At 55.6% G+C, this 19,647-nt stretch overlaps 1 protein-coding gene across 3 annotated transcripts; it reads right to left on the reverse strand.

Annotated features, from left to right (window-relative positions):
* Positions 1-1,868: 1,868 nt before the first annotated feature.
* On the reverse strand, positions 1,869-19,271 carry TBKBP1 (TBK1 binding protein 1). Of its 3 annotated transcripts, none has more exons than XM_081271647.1 (10): positions 17,639-17,769; positions 16,995-17,248; positions 16,579-16,701; positions 16,216-16,320; positions 14,483-14,663; positions 13,586-13,761; positions 13,409-13,470; positions 5,328-5,446; positions 4,387-5,105; positions 1,869-3,380 (listed from the first exon to the last, which is right to left on the reverse strand). In XM_081271647.1, the coding sequence occupies exons 2-10, from the start codon at positions 17,217-17,219 to the stop codon at positions 3,252-3,254; spliced, it is 1,839 nt and encodes a 612-aa protein (XP_081127773.1). In that variant the 5' UTR covers positions 17,220-17,248; positions 17,639-17,769; the 3' UTR covers positions 1,869-3,251. The 3 variants fall into 3 exon arrangements, with proteins under 3 accessions (XP_081127773.1, XP_081127772.1, XP_081127774.1); XM_081271646.1 differs by lacking the exon at positions 17,639-17,769 and adding an exon at positions 19,097-19,271 and having other exon boundaries at positions 1,870-3,380; XM_081271648.1 differs by lacking the exons at positions 16,216-16,320; positions 17,639-17,769 and adding an exon at positions 19,097-19,270 and having other exon boundaries at positions 1,870-3,380.
* Between the last annotated feature and the right edge of the window lie 376 nt (positions 19,272-19,647).

The following is a 19,647-nucleotide window of genomic DNA, read 5'->3' on the forward strand; positions in this document are numbered from 1 at the left end:
AAGTCATCTCCCCTAGCCCTGTCACATCTGGCTTGGGGTCTATGCTGCGGGGAGTGAGTGGGTTCCCCAGGTGTGCCTTTTCCAGACTTGACAGAGGTCTTTCCTCCACCTGGTTAAGGGAAAAATTGCCCCCCCTCCCCTGTCCAGAAGCCCAGAGATGATCAACCCTTTGCCCCTGTGTTTTCTCAATCCCTCGTGCCCTCTTCCCAGCCTGAGAGCAATGAGTAGCAAGAGCAGCAAGTGTCCTATCTGATGGCAGTCCTGTGTGAGAGAAGAGGGAGAAAGGTGAGTGTCTTCCCTGCTCCAGCCCCTCCCCAGCTCTCCCTCCCCCGAAGTCCTCTCCTTTTGGGGGCATTAGATGCGAGCTGCAGCTAGAGGACCTGACTGGGGAAATGCTGGCTCTTTCTCCCTTCCCCTCCTTCCGCCCCAGCCCCCAGCAGCTTTCTGCCCTGCACCTGAGCCCTTTCCCAGGTCTCTAGAAATTAAGGAGACAAGCTGACAGAATCTGTACCCTATGTCCCCATGCTCCCCTCACCCTCCTGACAGATCAATTGTCCAGGCTGTGGGATACCTGGGTTCCCTCCCACCTTCAGGCACACTCAAGCACTGTGCTGAGGTTACCTGGGTCACCTCTTGCTACTGTTCTAGCTCATTCCCTGGCCATTCTCAAGAACCAGGATCTCCCTTTGCCTGTATGTCCCTAGACCACCTCTTATCCTTTCATACCACTCCAGCATTTCCAGAGATCTGTCGGATCCAGATCCAGAAACCTGGGTGCTGCCTTCCTCCATGACAGGTGGGCGAGATGTGGGGACTGTGGAGGGCACTGAGCAACCATGCAACAAAAGCTCCGGAGCCTTCTTTCCTAGGGCTATGAGCCAGTCGCACAGGGTCAGCTGGCCCCACCTTTCCTAGCACTGAGGCCTTGGCTCCAGACAATAGTTGTTTATTACAACAGAGAGGTTGGGGAGGCCACTCAGGACCTTGGGATGGAATGGAGAGGGATATCTGCCCTGAGTCAAGAGAGAAGTCTCAGGCTGCCAATGAGCAGCCAATGCCCCCTGCCTGCCCGTGTGTGTGTGTTTGTGTGTGCACACGTTGCTGGGGATGGGACCCGGGGCTTGTACATGCTGGCAAGTACCGTACCACTGAGCTGCATTCCCAGCCCTCTCCTCCACAAGCCTTCACTCAGTCCCTTTTTAAGTGAACCTTTGGCCAAAAAGGAAATGAAAGGCAGCCAGGGCTGAGAATAAGTACTTTAGGCCCTTTTTTTGCAGAGGGCATAACCCCAGTTGGGGCAGAAGTTATGAGTTCATGACCCAGTTCTGACCTCCCAGGTGTGGGACTTCTGAAGCAGCAGGGAGGCTGGAGTCTGGCCCCTCCTGTCTTTAACCTGTGAGGAGGTGGAACACTAATGCTCTTCTGTGAGGCTCCGTGTTGGCTCCTGGAATGCAGTATTCATTTGATGAAGAAACAGATTATTATTTCTATGGTGCTGGGATGGCACTCAGGGCCTCCTGCATTCGAGGCAAGTGCTCTACCACTTCCCTACATCCCAGATGCCCTCGGGGCTTTAGAGGCTCTCTACTGGCCAGATCCTCTGGGAGGAAAAGTTCATGAGCCCCTTGCCTGGGGCTGGCTGGAGGCTTATCTATGTTCTAAATGAACTCCTCAAGCCACTTGTGACCACCTGCATGTCAGCAGCTCCAGAATCACTCTCAATGTGGGTGTCCCATGTCCTGTCCCCTACTTGCCAGTGCCCACCCTCTCATGGCTGTGGTTCCCTGAGACAGTTTCCAAGACCTCCTGCTATTAGGCACCGTGGCCCTGCCCCAGCATAGAGGAGGCACAGCCCTGGGGCAGATGTAACAGGTTAAGTTTTATTCGAACTTTCAACTTGTTCAGAGAGCACAGGGCCCCCCTCCACACTCCAGGCCCCCTTCCCCATGTCCCCTCTCTGGGGAACACTCAGGGTACAATGACATGTGTCTCTGGAGTCCTTGGCCCCTTCCCGGCCCAGCACACCCCTTTACTCCCCTGCACTAAGGAGGGGAGGAGTGTGAGGAGGTGGGGGACCTGGAAGATTTGGATCAGAACGGTACATGCGCTGACGATAGCATCCGCTGCACCTGCCCAGGGCTGAGGCCTGGGGAGGCCTGCAGTGGAGGGGTGGATTCATTGTGGGCAGCAGGCTCCCTCTGCAAGAGGCTCCCCACCTCAGCTCTGGGGCCCCTGGCCTCCTGCTTACCCATCCTTCTGAGGGTATGACTCTGAGGTAGATTTCACAGAGGGAATGTGGGTCGGTGGGGTGTGGGAAGGGGGTTAGCTCTTTGAAGTTGATCTCCACAGCACCCTGGGCCCATTCGCGGGTTCTGGCCTGGGAAGCAGGCACTGATGACACCCACCAAACAGAGGCTGAGTCACACCTGGGCCCCAGGACATCTATGGTGTCAGGGGCTCCAGTGAGGGAAAAGGTGAAGAGGAGCATCTGCCGTTACGATCTGGGCCTGAGTGTCAGGGCTCCAGAAGGAGGGCATGGGCCCGGGAGCTGGCAAACGGTCCCTTAGCCTGAAGGTGATGACACAAGACCCTCAGTCTCAGGGTACCCTCTTTGGGCTGGCTTCTTCCAGCAGATCAGGGGCCTCCCTCTCCTCTCCCACCATCCCTGTTCCCCAGGGTGGGCAGAGGGGGAAGACAGGGCTGGCCTGCTGGGAATGACAAGAAACAAGATGCCTCTTTCCCCCAACAACAGGAGCCTCAAGATGGTCATGGGATGGAGGAACTGGCATCAGTGTCAAAGCAGGCTCTGGGACCCTACAGGGGCGTAGTACAGTGCCTAGGAAAGATGGGTGTGGGGGAGGAGCTCAGGCAGCTCCTGGAGTCATCCAACACCTTCCCCCTCGCCTAGGCCCAGCTACTAGACACCTTCTTGGATCCAACCCTGTTTAAGAACAGAAAGGCAGAAAAGGCCGGAAGGTACACCCCTGCCCATCCCAGCCCAGATCCCATCTCCCCAGCAGAAACTGGGAAGATGGAGGGAGCCTCTGCTGACCTCCTGGGAAGAGCCAGAGCTGAGTGGTGCCTGGACCAGGGAAGACGGCACACACATTAACTCGGTAGCTAGTGGAGGTATCTGGGGATCGTAAGGGGCAGGCCCCACCCCCCGCCCCACGAGATTCATGCAGCATTCAAAGTGAGTGTTCAGGAGTGACAGGAGAGGACAGAGAAACAGCCAGTTGGGAGGAGGCGCCCTAGATCTTGCTGTTCTCCAGGTGGGAGTCAATGTGTTTGATGAGGGCATCATCCGGGTATCCGACAGGGAAACCCAGCTGGCAGAGGGGGCAACTGCGGATGTCGGAGCCCACTGTCTCCATCAGCAGCTGTGGGGAGAAAAGGGAGTCACTTATGGACCCCAGTCCCCACCCATGGTCCCCAAATCCCAGTCTGCCCTTTCCCAGGATCTAAGGCAGGGAGGGCTACAGCATTCTGCAGGGGTCTGGGCACCTTTTCCCCAGCAACACCCCCAACCAGTTCAGCATCTCCTCCCCTATCCCAGGACATAGGTTCCCCAGGAGGTGTGTATAGGACAGTCATTGCTCAGCTTGCCAGGGCATCTGTAGTAATGAGGAATGTCAACACCCAGACAGGTGCCTGGGGTGACTAAGACACAGCTTCTGGATAACTCGAAGCAATGGATAATCCCAAACAATGTTCAACCCCAAGATAATTTTCTGACTGGCTTTGGAATATATTTTGGTTCTTCTAGGTGGCAAAGGTAGCTCTGACATTCAGGAAACTCATTATTTCAGTAAAATGATGAATCCCTGAGGTGCAGCTAGCTGTCTTCTAGGGCAGACAGAAAACAGCAGGGGCTCTGAGGCCTGAGGGAGGGAAGTCCTGTCCCTGTGATGGCCCCTGACCCACAGCCTTCAGTATCCCCCTCCACAGGTACCAAAATAAGAGAGGTTGCTTGAGTCAGGCACAATGCAGACTACCTTAGGCTTACTGCCACTCTCTAAGGTAATTAGATATTAACTGCCCATTTGGCAGATGAGGAAATTGAGGATCAGAGGAGAAAAGTTATACAGTTCCCACAGCTATTAAGTAGTGAAATTGAAATCAAAGCCGGGATTGAGGGCCATACCTTTCACAGCGGCAATAAAATAGACAAGTCTCAATGGTGCAGGCCCCAATTTCCCCCAACAAAAAGCTATGCAGAGGGAGGTAAAGGGACTTGTACTAAGTCTGGGGTCCAGGGAACAGGCCTCTGCTTATCAGGTGTGAATATTTCGCGTGTTGACACCCGAAGGGTAGGGTCCCCAGGACAGGACGGGACTCTTGGCCCTGCATCTCAAGGTGTGGGCCGCAGGTGTGTGCCACACTCACGTTGATGGATGGCCAGGACTGCGCATGCTCTGCGTGGGCATAGGCTGCGGCGGCCGGCGACTCCGGGATGGGGAAGCCGGCACAAAAGGAGGCGCATCGGATGGTGCCCGCCTCAGGGCTGGGCGGGCTGGCGGGCATGGCCCACTCCTCCTCCTCCGAGGGCTGCTTCTCAAAGCGTAACCGGATGCCCTCGAAGGCGCGCCGCGGGCTCAGCGGTCTGCCGGGGCCATAGAGCTCGCTGCCGTAGGCGCGGGGCTTGGGGAGCGTGGCCGCCTCGGCCTGCAGCCAGGCCGGGGAGGCGCCCGCGTAGGCCGCCCCCTCCGCCAACTCGGAGTAGCTACGGCGACCCTGGAAGCCAGCCTTCACGTGGTGGCTGGACGGCTTGGCGTAGGCGCGCTCGGCCAGCGTCCTCTCCCCCGGCGGCGGCGGCGGGGGCGGCCGGGGCTGTGGGGCCGGGCAGCTGGGCGGCACCGGCGAGCGGCGCTGCGGGCTGGGCGACTGGCACGGCGGCGGCACCGGCGAGCGGCGCTGCGGGACCGGAGATGGGCAGGAGGGTGACGCCGGCGAGAGGCGCTGCTGGGGCGAGGGGCACCGGGGCACTGGAGAGCGGCGCTGCGGGACAGGGGACTGACACGGGGGCGCCGCTCGGGCAGGCGGGGAGGGCGAGGGGCACTGGGGGGCCGGGGAATGGCGCTGCGACAGCGGCGAGTGCCTCTGGCCTGGAAAAGAAAGTAGGGCGGGTTGAGGAACGAAGGTACGCAGGAAAGCCATCAGAACTGGCTAGCTAGAGGCTTGCGGGGTCCAAAGCCCACCCATTCTCCTCCAGGCAAGGAAGTCCAAGGTGGTACACAGGACTAAGGTTGGTTGCCATAGCCACCACCCCCATCCCCACCTGCCCGCCCAGTTCCCGTAACCTGCCCTATCATCCCGCCCCATCTCACCGCCGCTCCGGGACTGCTCCTGCAATAAGGTTCTCAGGATCCTCCCCTGCAGGGAACTCAACTCACGAAGCCGGCCCAGCTCCTCCATCAGCTCGGTGTAGGCCAGCGCCAAATTCACCCTGAGGTCAGAGGGCAGGGAGTGGGACAGAGGAATGGGGACAGGGCTCTACAGTTCCAACTATGAAGGAAAAACTGGTTCTGTCACTGCACTGGGTCCCCACTCCAGGATCCTCCTATCCCAACTGCAGGAATTCTCTCTGCCTTTAAGGTTCACCTCAAATGCCACTTCTACCAGGGAGCCTCCATCTACTTCCAGAGACCCACTCCCCAGGCAGAAGGCAGTGGTTCCCAGCCTAGGGGCTGGGATGGGGAGCAGAGAGATTGCCAGGGGTCCCCTATTCCCTATGTGCTCCAAGCATTGTCTGTGGCTAGATCATAGCTCACGCAGGTATGTGTGAATGTTTTCCTATTCTCTGCAAAAGCTGTGATGACAAATAAAACACAGATTCATCAAACAGCTGCCCTGAATTTATAGTAGCTTTTGTCACTGAGTTTTTTTCATAGCACATACTAAAAGTATAACACTAGCCATGTGCTGGGGGGAGGGGTCTATAAAAAGCATCCTCACCTTTGAAAAGGCCGGGAACTACTGCTGTACAGCCTATCATGAGCCCATTTCTAAGAGAAGACAGAGCCTCCTGGCTGGCATAGGTGCCAACTGATAAATATGACTCCAAGTTGGCCCCATTCTAGATCCACACTCTTGCCTAGACCTCAAAGCTGCCTTTGGCTCTTTTCTGCCTTGCACCTCCCAGGACCTCCTCCTACTGCACTGCAGGCCTGCAGGGGGCACCCAAATTGAGCACCTCTCAAAGGCTACCTCATTCTAGAATGTTACTGGGAGTTCCTCAAGGGCAAGGATTATATCATTGTATTTATAATATCAGCACCTTGCCCAGGGCCTGGTACCCAGGAAATATTCACTAAGTTGATAATGAACTGAGCCTCTCTGTCCATTTCTTTTCCTTCTTCCCTCTCTTCCTGCTCAGACCTCCAGAGAAACAGAGCTGTAACGGATTCTACGTTTATTAAGGGACATCTCACCATGTCCTTTCCTTTGCTTTCTATGTCACTCTAACCCAGAACCATGAAAGATTTTCACTCCAGTACCGCTCCTCCACCTCGTCCACTGTGGCCTGCTCACCCACAGGGAGCCCCCTGACCTCACAGGAGGCTCTGCCATGGCCTTCGGTCCTGCCTTCCTTTCAGTTCCGAACCTGGACAGAGATTGGGATCTCCCTAAAAGCAGCAATTGGGTTTATTTGACTCTCCCCACCTCCCCAACTCCAGAACAGACTTCTAAAACTTTGGAAGTCTGAGCTGGAGGGCAGTAGTAGATATCACTCCATGTGACTCTCCTCCTTGGTAAGAAAGGACCTCTTGCTCCAGGACAGAGATCAGGGAGCAGCCAAAGTTCTCCAGCCCAAAAGGCTGTCCCCATCCCATGGCTATGGGGATGGGATGGGGTGAGGGCAGAAGTGAGGCCAGTCTTAGGAGTGCAAGGAAAGATGTCCATGTGTTCCTGTGCTTGTGTCAAATTCCAAAGGGAATGAGGGCAAATTATGAGTTTAGGGCTTCAGAAGGCAGGAAAAGCCCAAGTGGAGAGGGCAGATAGTGAATGCACTCCTCCACTGACCTGCTGGCTGGCACTCTACTAATTCTGGGACAGGGCTGGAGGGTCGGTGGGTGGGGAAACAGCCCCTTAACAACAAAATCATCTTCAACCAATTTGGGCCAAAGCTGGAGTCCTGCACACAAGCAGGGAGTCTAAGGGACGAGTCCACTTCTTAGGGAAGATGATTTCTCCCCACCCATCTTCAGAGGGATAAGAAGTCCTAGTAACCCTCACCCAAATCCTGTGGCCTGCGATCCCACCACATCTGGGCCCCCTAAATGTGTCCTGTGTTCCCCCACCTCATCTCACAGGTCTGTGGGAAGAAATGGCATCTCTCCCATGACTGTAGGTCCATGTATGCCCCACATCAAACTGAGGACTCCCCAAAGGAAGTCTCCTCCTTTCAGACCAAGGGAATCTGAAAGCAGGATATATGTGTCTCTTATCAGACTGGGGCTACAGAAGGGCAGGACTATGCTATCTGTTCTGGAAAGGTGGGACTCGTTGGGCAAGGCACTGATAGTGTCATTCTCCATCCAGGCTGCCACAGTTGCTCTCCCCATCCACCTTCCCTGCTGTATCTCAGGTGACAGATACAGGTCGTTGACTTCACACCCCACCTTGGAGATCTCACCTGCCACACTCAGTTCCCAGGCCCCGTCTCTCAGGAGCAACCCCAGTTTCCACCGCCTGGGTCCTGGTACCCTCCTCTCCCGAGCAAAAAAACAAACAAACAAAAAAAACTTGGAAATCCAAAGCAGCAGCCTTTAACTCAGAACGCTCAGCCCCTCTCTCCGAGTGAACACTAGGGACCTAGGGCAGACTGGTTCTCTCCTCCAAGAGGTCCAAGCCACCCTCACAAAGATCCTGAGACCCTGGGCAGGGTGAGGGTCCCGACCTCCTCCTGATGCCTCATGGCCCTGTGGGACCTCCCTTTTCACTGGGCATCTCTCCCTCCTCAAGATGCACATGCCCAGGCTACTGAATACCCTAACGACATGCATGACTCACTGAAAACACTGCCAATTCAGTGGAAAAAATCTCAACTTCACAACACGACCCAAGAGCTGCACACGTGCAACTAAATGCACATCCATTTCCTGGCCCACACCTGAACACTTTTTCCATCACCATGCCTTTGGGAAGAGTGGGTCAGGTGAAGGGCAGCAGATGGCTGCAATACGGTGCTTCTCGATTGCTTAAATTAGGAAAAGTTCTGAGTCTGTCAGAACCTGAGAGGGACCCAAGGAGAAAAAAGAAAACAGATGATTTGTACAGGTGCTGATCACGGGCCAGGCACTGTGCTACGAAAATCATTTGTCTTCACAACAACCCTACAACGTTGCTACTGTTATCACCTCCATTTTTCAGATGAGAAAAGTGTGACACACTTGACCAACCAAAGTCCTTAAATCTTCGAAGTGGTGGAGCTATTGGGATGGAAGTTCTGGCCTCCTGGACTCCAAAGTCCAGATTACTGACCACTATACGTACACCTCCCAAAGAATCAGCAAAGATGAGAGCGAAAAAGCAAGAAGGCAACAGAAGGGCAAGAAGAGGCTGGGGAACTTGGAAGTGACCTGGGAGCCCTGAGAACTGCCTGGGAAGGGGAGAAGAAGATGTTAGACATGCATAGAAGTGGAAGATGAGAGCAGTTAAGAGCTGGCTCAAGGTCACATAGCAGTGGTGGCACACAGCAGGGATTCAAACATTGCTCTTGGCACCTCAGCCCACTAGGCTGGCACCTTCAGAGGAGCCAGAGTGCAAATGGCAGAGCTGGCACCCTTGGCTGCAAATCATTCCACTCTTCATTGACCTATCCTTTCATTTATTCTTTCCACAAGTAACTCGGGTATCTTACAATAAGCATTGCTGTTACTGATAAAGCAACTAAGATCAGAAAGATTAGAGATCTAAGCATCCTCCTTTAGGCCTTTTTCTGCCTCAAACCAGCTGTTGAGACCCTCGGGCTCTCCATGCTGGCTGCTACACTGGAACTGGTGAGGAGGTGAGGATGCAGCAGGGTCAGAATTCAAGCTAGTATTGGGTGACGCAATTAGACCCAAAGAAAGGCTTGAGGTTCTAAAGGAAGCTGGGTTGGGGTCAGACTAAGCAGAGGGTTATGAGCTCACTGATGGTTCACTGTGGGTAGATATGAAGTCAGGGCTAGGATAGGGTAAGAGTCAAGGATGGGTTCAGCATTAGGGTTAGGAATGGGGTCCCATGATCAGAATCATCATCTGATTCAGAATTGAAAAAACAGCTAGCCAGAATTCCCAGCCCTTCCATCCCTGCCCAGAGCTGCCCACCACTGCCCCAGCCACCTCACCCTATAGGGGGAATTCAGGGGCCAAACTTTCCACCACCCACAGGCACACCCAGCATCAGTCTTCCCGCCCCGACCGCCCGACCCTCTGGGAGGGGACCACAAGCACCGGGCCGTGGAGCGGACTTGAGGTTGCGGGCTGGGGGAGGAGGAAGTCGCTCTGCAACAAGCCAGTGCACCACCACTTCCTTTCCGGGCGCCTTGAGTCCTTTACTCTCCTCGACCAGCTATGACTTGTGGTCCCCAGAGTACTTCATGGCAACCCCTGCCAGGTTTCCAGCACAGCTAGATATCTAATGTGCCTAGAAGCTTCCCCAAGTGAAGAGGAACAGAGCAGCTCACTGCAGGGCAGGAACCAGGGTCCCCAATGGCCCAGGACTGTCCCGTTCACGCTAGTTACCCCAGCATAATTATTAATAGCGCCCCCTTTCACTTTCAAAAGTGATCCTATTTGGTCAATAAATCACATGGTGCCCCCCCCCCCCCGCACATAAAGGCCTCCTACAGAATAACCTGAGGAGGAAAACCACGAGGTCCCACTGCCCCCACCTGCTCGGACCTGCTTGGCATCTGCACTGCAGTTCTCGGGTTCCTGAACTTCTCTGCAACTCATGTTGTTTATGAGAATGAAACGAGATCTTGAATGCCCAGGCTCACCTAGCACCTCACCTAGCATCCTGCTCAGACGAAGAATGAGGAGTCCTTGTGGACAGGCAGGGAAAGGGACAAACCTGTTTTGAGACTTTTTTTTTTTGAGACACTAGCTGAAAACTTGGTTTAAGGAGAGGAGAGGACGTGCAGTTTCCCATCAGGGAGACAGCAAGCAAGAACTCCTCTGGCAGGCCTGGTTGGCAAGCTGGGGGTTGAAGCCCACCAGTCCCTGAGACCCACTTCAGAGCCCTTCCCAGCTCTCAGGGAGCCTGGAGGCTGCAAGTGCTCAAGGGTTAATTCCTCAAGGGTTAACACCGCACCACACCACACGGGTACCCAGGCTGATGGAGATTTGAAAGAAAGGAAGTAGGGAGGGTGAGAAGCATGAAAGGGGAGGCCCTGGGCCCGCTGGTTCTGGGGCATGAGGCTAAGCTCAGGGTACATAGGGGTCTCCAACTTCCGTCCTGACCCACCCCACACTGCCCTTGACCTCCGTGCAGAGTTTCCATCCTCTCTCTTGAGTTCACACTTCTCCCCCACCACTAACCGCAGCCCACGCAGAGGCTTGTGGGCGGAGAGAGGGGGGTAGGAGGGGTGGACGGAAAAGGGCCCAGGCTATAACACTGAGCCCCCCACGTTGGGAAAAAGAAAGACCTATAGTTTATAGTTTCCCCTCACCACCCATACTGAGTCCCATTTTCTAACTGGGGTCCCTCCCTAATAAGCCCCCTCCCTCACTGGGCCCTCACACCCCTCAGAGGGCCCCTGGAGTCTCATCCCCCTCAGGCAATCCCATGACTCCCCCTCCCCCTCAGCATTAATAACACCCTCAAAAAGTCCCACTCAGGAACTAGAGGGGAGTGGGCCATGGGTTCTGCACCTGCCACCTTGGCTGGGACCCTCCTAGGGTCTTTAGCTCTCTGAGCATCCTGAGAAGCTGGTGGGCTCTGCTTCCACCTCCTCCCTTATCATTGCTGCTGGCCCCTGAGAGACTCTTGGCATCTGGGGCAATTTGTCCTTTTGGCCTCTGGCCACCAAGAACCAAGGGGACCAAAGGAAATCTTGCCCCAAGGTCAGACCTGGAGGGTGGCAGCCTGTTCAGGTCTGGGCACCTGTTTACAGGGGGACATTGAGGGCCACAGTTTGTGGACCAGGAGCTAGGAAGGAAGGGACCAGGAACCTTAAGGCTGAGCTGTATCCCAGGCCTGCTCCCCAGCATGGACAGCACCAGGAAGGGGATTCACAGAGGATAAGTACAAGGGAACTGTTTATTTAATGGTTTGTGGTACTGGAGATTTAACCCAGGGGCGCTCTACTACTGAGCTATGCCCTTTTTTATTTTTATTTTGAGACAAGGCCTTGCTAAATTGCTGAGGCTGGCTTTGAACTTGCAATCCTCTAGGCTCCCTGAGTTGCTGGGATTCCAGGTGTGTGCCACCCTGCCAGGCTAAGAGAGGTGTTTAGTGATGAGGATTCCCAGAGTCAACCTAGCTGCCCTGGTGTTCAAGACGATACGGAGACACCTTTCAGGATTCAAGAGAATCCCAAAAGAATAAGATAGACTCAGGAACCATGTCTCCCTCCCTCAGCTTTTACACCCCAACTCAGATAATCCAGCCTCAGCATAACACTCCTGGAAAATCCCACCTGTAAATTCTTATTAGTCTGCAGGGTCAGGGGAAGCAGAAGGAAGAGGGGGTTGGTGGGAAAGGCAGCCCACAGCAGGTGACCAAGGCTTTCTCAGGTGGGAGGGCAGGAGGTAGCCCTCGGGAAGTGCCAATTACCAAAAGGAGCTGAGTTTATAAGAAACTAAAACTACTGGGGGAGTGAGGACTTCCTCTGAGAATCAGCCTCTGCCAAGTTGGGGCTGTCCAGAGAAACCCGGCCTGAAAGGCAGGCATGCTGGGCAGGCAGAGCCAGGCTGCTGTGGACGCAGCGATCAAGGAGGGCTATGGCTCCATGGAAACCACAGGAGGAGAGGATGGCACAGCCTCCAAAGCACATTATGGGATGAGTTCTCTCCACTCAGCACATACCCTAGGGACCCCCACCCCTTCTCTGCCCTTTCCCACCCATCAACCTCACCACCCTTTCACTCTCATTAATGACTGGCTCCAAGCCAGGAGAGAAACTTGGGGTCCAAAGAGGGGAAGCCAAAGCCACTCTGCAGCCCGGAAAGGCCTGGGACTCAAAGCCTGAATGGTCACGCTTGGCTCTGCCAAAAAGCCTCAGAGTTCCAGAGCCTTCATTGCTGGTCTTATTAGAAGGGATCAGACTCAATGACGTGTAAGGGGGCCTGCCATATGACTTCTGGGGTAAGCTGGGATTCTAGAATATTTGGGTATGTGTATGTCCAGGTCTGGACACATGGGCAAGATGGGCCCAGAGCCCTAGCCACAGCTAGGGCAGACCCTCCACAGGGGCCCTCACACTCCCTCAGTAGCCTAACTGAGGGGTACCACCCAGCAGTCCCACACACTGGGTTCTCACCCTCTCAGATATCACAGCTCCACCCAGGCCCTCACCCCAGGGTGGAGACGGAGATGAGGGGTATCCCCAGCTGTCCAGAAGCTGTGAGGAAGACCAGGAGGATGACTGCTGGGAGGGATGACCCCTGGAGACCTGGAGCTGTGTAGGCTGTGTGACAGAGGGTTAGTTCCTGCCCCTTTCTGGGCCTCAGTCTTTTCCTTCAATGCACATAAGGAGTATGTGCCACTGGCCTCATCTCAGAGGACTTGAGCGGAAGGAGGTTTGAGCTCTATTTCTCAGAAAGTAGGAGAGGAGGAGTTCGGCTGCAGATGTGAAAAGCATCAGGCGCCACCGCTGCTGGGTGGCCTTGTGTCCCGCTGTTAGGTCCTCACCAACACAGCTCCCACACTACTTCCTGCTGCCCTTCTGTCCTGACAGGACTCCAAGGTACTTTCTAGTTCCCCTGACGACTGCTGTGTGAACCCAAGGAAGACCCCACCTCTAAGCCAAGGGTTGCTCCCTTCCAAGACACGTAGAAAGGGCACAGCAAATCTATAATGAGGCCATCTCCTTCCTCCTCAATAGGGAGGGAAGAGTACTCGGGCCTTGTTCCTGCTATAGAAAAATGGGGCCCCAAAGAGGCCCCTAAACTCACCAGAGCACAAAGAACATAGCAACAAAGTCATTGAGTAAACATCTCTCAGCCCCTGATACCTCAAGAAGAAATGGACTTGGTCCCAGAAGAAGGCAAAAGGAACATCCTAGAACCTGAATATTCCAGAACCCACCTCCTTCCAGGTATGGACACAGAGGGACAAGTGACCGAGACACCATACCCCTGAGGCCTGGGCTAGAAAGAAAGGTAATTCAAATAATGCAGAGGGATGGAAAGCAAACCTAAGGGGTACCTGGGATATACCTCCCCAGGTTAAGAGGGCAAGGGTTACAGATGTGACTTACTGATCGTCCCCAACTCTCTTCACCCACGCCATGTCCCGCTCTGACTGGTTGGTGGCCAGATCCTAAGGGGGAAGATCAAGAGGTCAGAGCCTAGCCTTACCCTTTCCTAGACCCCTTCTTGGCCATTCTGTCTGCACTCCTGGACGTCTAAGGTTGCTCTGTGCCCTCTGCCTTTACCTGGGCCCGGGTCTCTTGTAGCTGCTTCAACTCCCCCTGCAGCCGCTCGCATTCCGCCTGGAGCTGCTCCTCCCGGAGCTGAGCCCCCCGAGCTTCTCCCTGGGCAGCCTCCAAGGCCTCTTCCAGCTGCCGACGTTCCAGCTCACTCACACTCGGTGTGGAGCCAGGCCAGCATGCTGTCAGGGGACAGGACAAAGTCAGGTTGGACTTAGCTGCCTCGACTGATATCCAGATCCACACAAAATGAAACAGGTGGGGACTACTGAGAAAAGCCAGGACAGATACCCAAGGATGAGACAGACTGCTACAAAGGGAGTGTGGAGAGAGGGGCTGACTGCTGTTTCTTTTTTTTTTTTTTTTTAATATTTATTTATTTATTTTTAGTTTTCGGCCGATACAACATCTTTGTATGTGGCGCTGAGGATCGAACCCGGGCCGCACACATGCCATGCGAGCGCGCTACCGCTTGAGCCACATCCCCAGCCCTGACTGCTGTTTCTAACCTGGCTGGAGGCCAGGGGGGAATGAGATGACCTCTGGAAGACATCCCAGACCAGTCTGAGCAGCTAGGATATTCTCCCTGGGCCTCTCCTAATCACAACCTCATACAGGCAAGGAACGCTGGGTGGGGGCACCCTCTGCTGGCGAACCCAAGAATTGCAACTGGTAGCCAGGCACCTATCAAAAATGGCCAAGTGGGAATGTCAATGGGAGAAATTAGGGAAACAGTGTTTGCAGTGAAAAAAACAGTTGGAAAGGGAAGATAGGATGATTGTGGGAGAAAATTAAGGTATTATAACAGGGTTTTAGGTAAGCTACTGGTGTCCAGTGGTGTCCAAATGTGGGTTTGGCTTGGGGACTTGGGGATTGGAAAGTCAGGGGTCACTGAGATCTCACCGTGACCCAAGGCAGATCCCCTTCTCAATGCCAGGTAGTGCAGGTCCAGATCAGCACAGGGCGGGGCAGAAGCAGGTGGAGGGCTCAGGCTAGGGAAGGCTGCGTCCCGGAGGCCTTGTTGCTGCCGGAGCTGCTGTTCCAAACCACAGATCTGCCGCAGGTGGGTTTCTACCAGGGCCCGCTGCAGACAGAGGAAGAGGGTTGAGGGTCTGCACAGCCCCAACAGGGACTCCCCACACCCACGACAACACCATGTCTGTATAATCATCATTCCCCAAACTGGAGCAGAGGCCACCAGATCACACATCCCATACTCTTGCTCCAAGTGGCCATGGGTGTAAGGCCTCTTCTTCCAGCAACTGCAATGCAGATGTTTCTGGCTACTGCCCCTGGCAAGGTCAGAGCGAATATCTCTGTCATTGACACACAGGAATTCTCATAAGAACATTAAGCCTCCCAGGCATGGTGGTGCACACCTGTAATCCCAGCAATTTGGGAGGCTGAGGCAAGAGGATCACAAATTTGAGGCCAGCCTCAGCAACTTAGCGAGATCCTGTCTCAAAATTTAAAAAAATAAAAAGGGCTGGAGATATAGTTCCATGATAAAGTACCCCTGGGTTCAATCCCCAGTAACAAAATACCCACAAAACTTGAAAAAACAAAAACAAACAGGGCTGGGAATGTGGCTCAAGCGGTAGCGCGCTCGCCTGGCATGCGTGCGGCCCGGGTTCAATCCTCAGCACCACATACCAACAAAGATGTTGTGTCCGCCGAGAACTAAAAAATAAATATTAAAAATTCTCTCTCTCTCTCTCTCTCCTCTCTCACTCTCTCTTTAAAAAAAAACAAAAAACAAAAAACAAAAACAAACAACACTCAGCCTTGTGTCCAGTCACTGCCACCCTGTAAGGTGTAGGATGTTTGCATGTGCAGCTTAACTACTTCTGGGTTTCATCTACCTCATGTATAAAACAAACAGCAGTACCATGCCTACCTCTTATGATGGTTTTGAAAGCTAAAATAGGTAAATATGTGTTCAGATATAGGAACAGGGCCTGGCACACAATAAGCCATATGAACATTTATGCTTACTAAAGCAAAATTGTTCTTTTCTTTTTTTTTTTTTTTTTTTCAGCACTAGGGATAGAACCCAGGGTCTCACACAAGCTAAGTAAGTACTCTACCACTAAAATACATCCCCAGCACCAAAACAAAACATTTTTACACAAACACTCAGTTACCCTAATTACAGCTCAGAAAGGTTATTATTTGCCCCATTTTTCAGAGAGATGGAAGTTAAGTGACTTTACTGTGGTCATAGCTAAGAATTTGCAGAGACCAAGTTTCTTGATTCTGACACCTGCTCACGTGCACAGTCACATGTTGACTGATTCATACACATACCAAGACCCGTCCCAGCTGTCAGACACTTCTGGTCTCCTTTGTGATCACTCATATCACCTCCCAGGCGCAGTGCTACAGGCACAGGGTAGACCCAGCATGAGAGTCAAACATTCACACACAGTGTCCCATAGGGTCACTGCATGACCAAATACAGTCATTCATAAGCTGGATGACACACAGAACCTCACTTGCAAAACCAAGTGGGCACTCAGATACAAGAGGAGTATGAAATGGGGTCACACAATCACAGGGTCAGAATGCTCACAGCAGAACCACATACCCACAACGCCTGGCAACACCCTCCAGCACCCCTGCTCCCTGGGCCTCACCATCTCCCCCAACTCTGTCTCCAAGTCGCTCTTCTCCACACAGAGTTTCTCGTAAGCCTGAATCATCTCCCCGAGCTGTTCTTCCTGCTCCTTATTCTTCTGCAACTGGAAAGGCCCAGAGGGCATATCAGAGTCATGCCTATCCTCAAATGAGCTCCCCACACTTCCCACACCATGCCTACCACCCCGACTCCCAGCACTCTATGAAGGGGCAGGAGGAGCTGTAGCTGGTTTAGGTAGAACTGTAGACATCTCTGATCAAAGAAACAGAAGGCCAGAGGCTGGAGTGGGGTGACAGCATTGCAGTGGGTACCAGCAATAGGAAGCTCAGGGAGCTGGGCTAGATGGGGATCAAGGACTCACCTCATGCTGGAACTGGTTGAGCTGTTGCTGCAGACTGACCTTCTCCACCTCCAGCAGGGAGCCATCCTTGATTTCATACAGAGAGAAGCCGTGCTCCTCTCCAAAGTCACTGATCAGCGGGTACTGCAGAAAGGCAGGTTCTCAGGAGGGCTGAGCTTGGCTTCCTGCCCATGCCTGGGCCTCTTCATGCCCCCAACCCCACAATCTGCCTCAGAGTGTCCAATTTCCCCTCCCGTTCTCCGGTAGGATCCACCACTACAGAGCAGATCCTTCATGATTGCTGCTGGGTCACATCCCTCAGAGAAGACTGCCCCTCAATCTCTCTTCTGGATACCTGGAATCTCTACTGGACACCCAGTTCCTGCTACCATCCCCCCACAACCCATACTACTACCTTCCTGTCTCCAGATGCTGACCTTGACCTCATAGACTTTGAGGCGGCGTCGGAGGGTGGCATTCTCCCTCTCCAGGCCCCCTAGCCGCTCCTTGATGTCCCCGTAGGCTGTGATGAGGGCAAAGTGGGAGGCAGAGCACATGTCTCCACCCAACGAGGGGTCTCCAGGACCATCCAGCCACACCTCGCTGGGCCCTAGGGCCTCCTGGGTCAGGATACTGATGTCCTCCTCAAACATGGACTCCATGGTAAAGGCCACAGCCCACACTGGGCCTCCTGGGAGAATAGGAACAATGTGGAGAGGAACACCTGGCACTTGTCCTCAGATCACTCATGCTGGCCAGAAGCATCCTGTGGATAGCTGAAAAGCAGCCTGGAAGATTTCTGCCCAGAGTTAAGTGGGGGACTGCCACAGCCCTTTCCCAGATGGCTAAGCCCCATCCTCTCTGCTGCCACTGTCTTGGTGGGGAGGGTGGGGGGAAGAGGGCAGGAATCACATGAAGACTTGCGAGTGGGGGAGCAGTGACAGTTGACAAATAGGGACAAGAAAGCCAGGCCAGCAGCAGGATCTTTGCAGAACCCAGGGAGACCTGTAGATGAGAGGGCCTTCCCAGCATGACACATCCTCAGACCCTTTTCCACCCCAGACCTCACTTCCCCAAGTACCTCACCAAGCAGCTCATCCCAGGCCTGTGGCACCCCAGCTCCTCCCTAAGGAAGGCCCAGTCAGCCTCTGGCAAGCCCCCGCCCAACTTTCCCGCTTCCTCCTGCAGGATCCCAGAGTTCAGGAAAAGGAAGTGCCTCCCCCTCTTGCACCGGGCCGTGGCAACCGTCCAGGCGCTCAGGGCCCCTGACCTGGGACCTGCAGGAAGTCCTTGGCCGAGTGTCAACGGCAGCAAACTGGGCAAGGGGACTCAAGTGATGAGGGACGTCAATAAAGTCCCCAGCCAGTCCCAGAGTGCCGGCACATAGGGAAATAGGGCGCCCTGGGAGGGGACAGGAATGACTCAGGGCTCCCGAAAGGAGTAGGCAGCGAGGGGGTGCGTGTGTACTTCTCCGGGCCCTGTTTATGAATGTGTGGTGGCTGGCATGTGGGGGGAGTGTGTGTCTGTGAATGAGTGTAGGTGTGTCACCGTCAATGAGTGCTTTTGCGGGGCGAAGAGTGGGGTACGGAGTTAGGAAGCGGCCGGGAAGCCGTGTGTGTGCGCGCGCGTGTGAGCACGCGTGCGTGAGCGTGTGGGAAGGGTGGGCACGTTCGGGCCGTGTGTCACGTGAGGCACTAAGGGAATGTCCGAGGTGTGTGCGCGCGTTGGAGCGTGTGTGCGCCTGGGAAAGGGGGCTCGGCGGTGAGGCGCGATTTCAGACAGTGGGGTCTCCGACCTCCCCGAGCTGCGCTGCAGGAGCTTAGGGTACAAGGGCTCAGGCCCAGGCCCCAACAACCTCCCGTAACCTCATCTAAGTACCAGGGAAACGCGTGTGACTGGGTCTGAGTAAGAAGTGTGTGCGCGTGTTTGTAGGGCTGGCCCCACCTTTAACCCTCTCCTGCCCACGCCATCCCCTCCCCCTACTCTGCTCTCCGGCGCTCACCACACCCCCTAGACCCCGGCCCGCCACCTCTGGCCCACCTCCACTTGCGGGCTCTGTCGCCCGGGCCGCCCCACCAATGCTGCCTTCCTTCGCATTCTTCTCCCGACACCCCAGCGGCCCGGCGGAGCGCGATGGAAGGCGGCTGGGGAAGGGGTGCCTCTGCCGGCCCGGGCCCCTCCTGCGGCCCCTTTAAGAGCCGCCCTTTAAACCCCTTCAGCTCGGCTGACAGAAATTGTCGCCCCTCCCCTCTCGGGCGCTGAGACCGCGCGGCCCCCTCCCCCACTGCTGGGCGAGCCCCGGGCCCCCGGCTGCCCTCCCGGGGCCGGGCAAGGGGCTCCGGAGGCGGTGCGGCCTGAGGAGCGCCGGCGGACGGGGCCGGGAGAATGCGAGCGGAGGACGCCGAGCTCTTCCCCTCCCCGCCACCCTGTGCAAACTGCCTGCCAACCTCCCGCCCCCTCCCCGGCCTCCCCGCGACCCCCAGGGCCCCGCGCGGGCGCCGATCCCTTCCCCCCGCCCTCGCCCCGGCCGGGGACTCACAGCTGCCGCCGGTTCCTGCTTGTAATCGCAGCGTACCCCCTCTGCCTGCTCCCTCCCCAGACGGGCACCGGTGCCCCCACCCCCCTGGCACCGCGCTCTGCTCCTCGCCCTGTCGCCGCCGCCGGGTCTCTCCCCACCCCCCACCCCTCCCCCTAACCCCCTCCCTCCCTCCCGCCCCGCTCCTCCTCCGCCGCCGCCGCCGCCGCCGTCTCCTCCGCCTCCTCCTCCCCGGCTGCTCCAGGTTTCTCCAGCTGGGAAGGCGCCCCGGACCCCGCCGCTGCCACCACCACGTGGCGAGGGGCGGCGGCCCCCGCGGTGCGGCCCAGCCCGGCCTGGCAGCGCGCCCGGCGCCCACCCGCTCCCTGCAGAGCGGCCGGCGGCGCGGCGCCCCCCTTCCCGACGCCTCGCAGCGCAGTGTGGCGTGGTGGCGTGTGTTGGGGGCGTCTGCGGACAGTGCAGGGGTGCTGCTGGTGTTTTGCCCGTTTGGTTCCGGGCTGTGTATTTTGAGAGAAAGTGAGGTTGTTTGTTTGTATGGTTTTGATCTTTGCTCA

The sequence above is a fragment of the Spermophilus citellus genome (assembly GCF_964194105.1).
Source record: "Spermophilus citellus genome assembly, chromosome: 17".
In the NCBI taxonomy this organism is placed as follows: domain Eukaryota; kingdom Metazoa; phylum Chordata; class Mammalia; order Rodentia; family Sciuridae; genus Spermophilus; species Spermophilus citellus.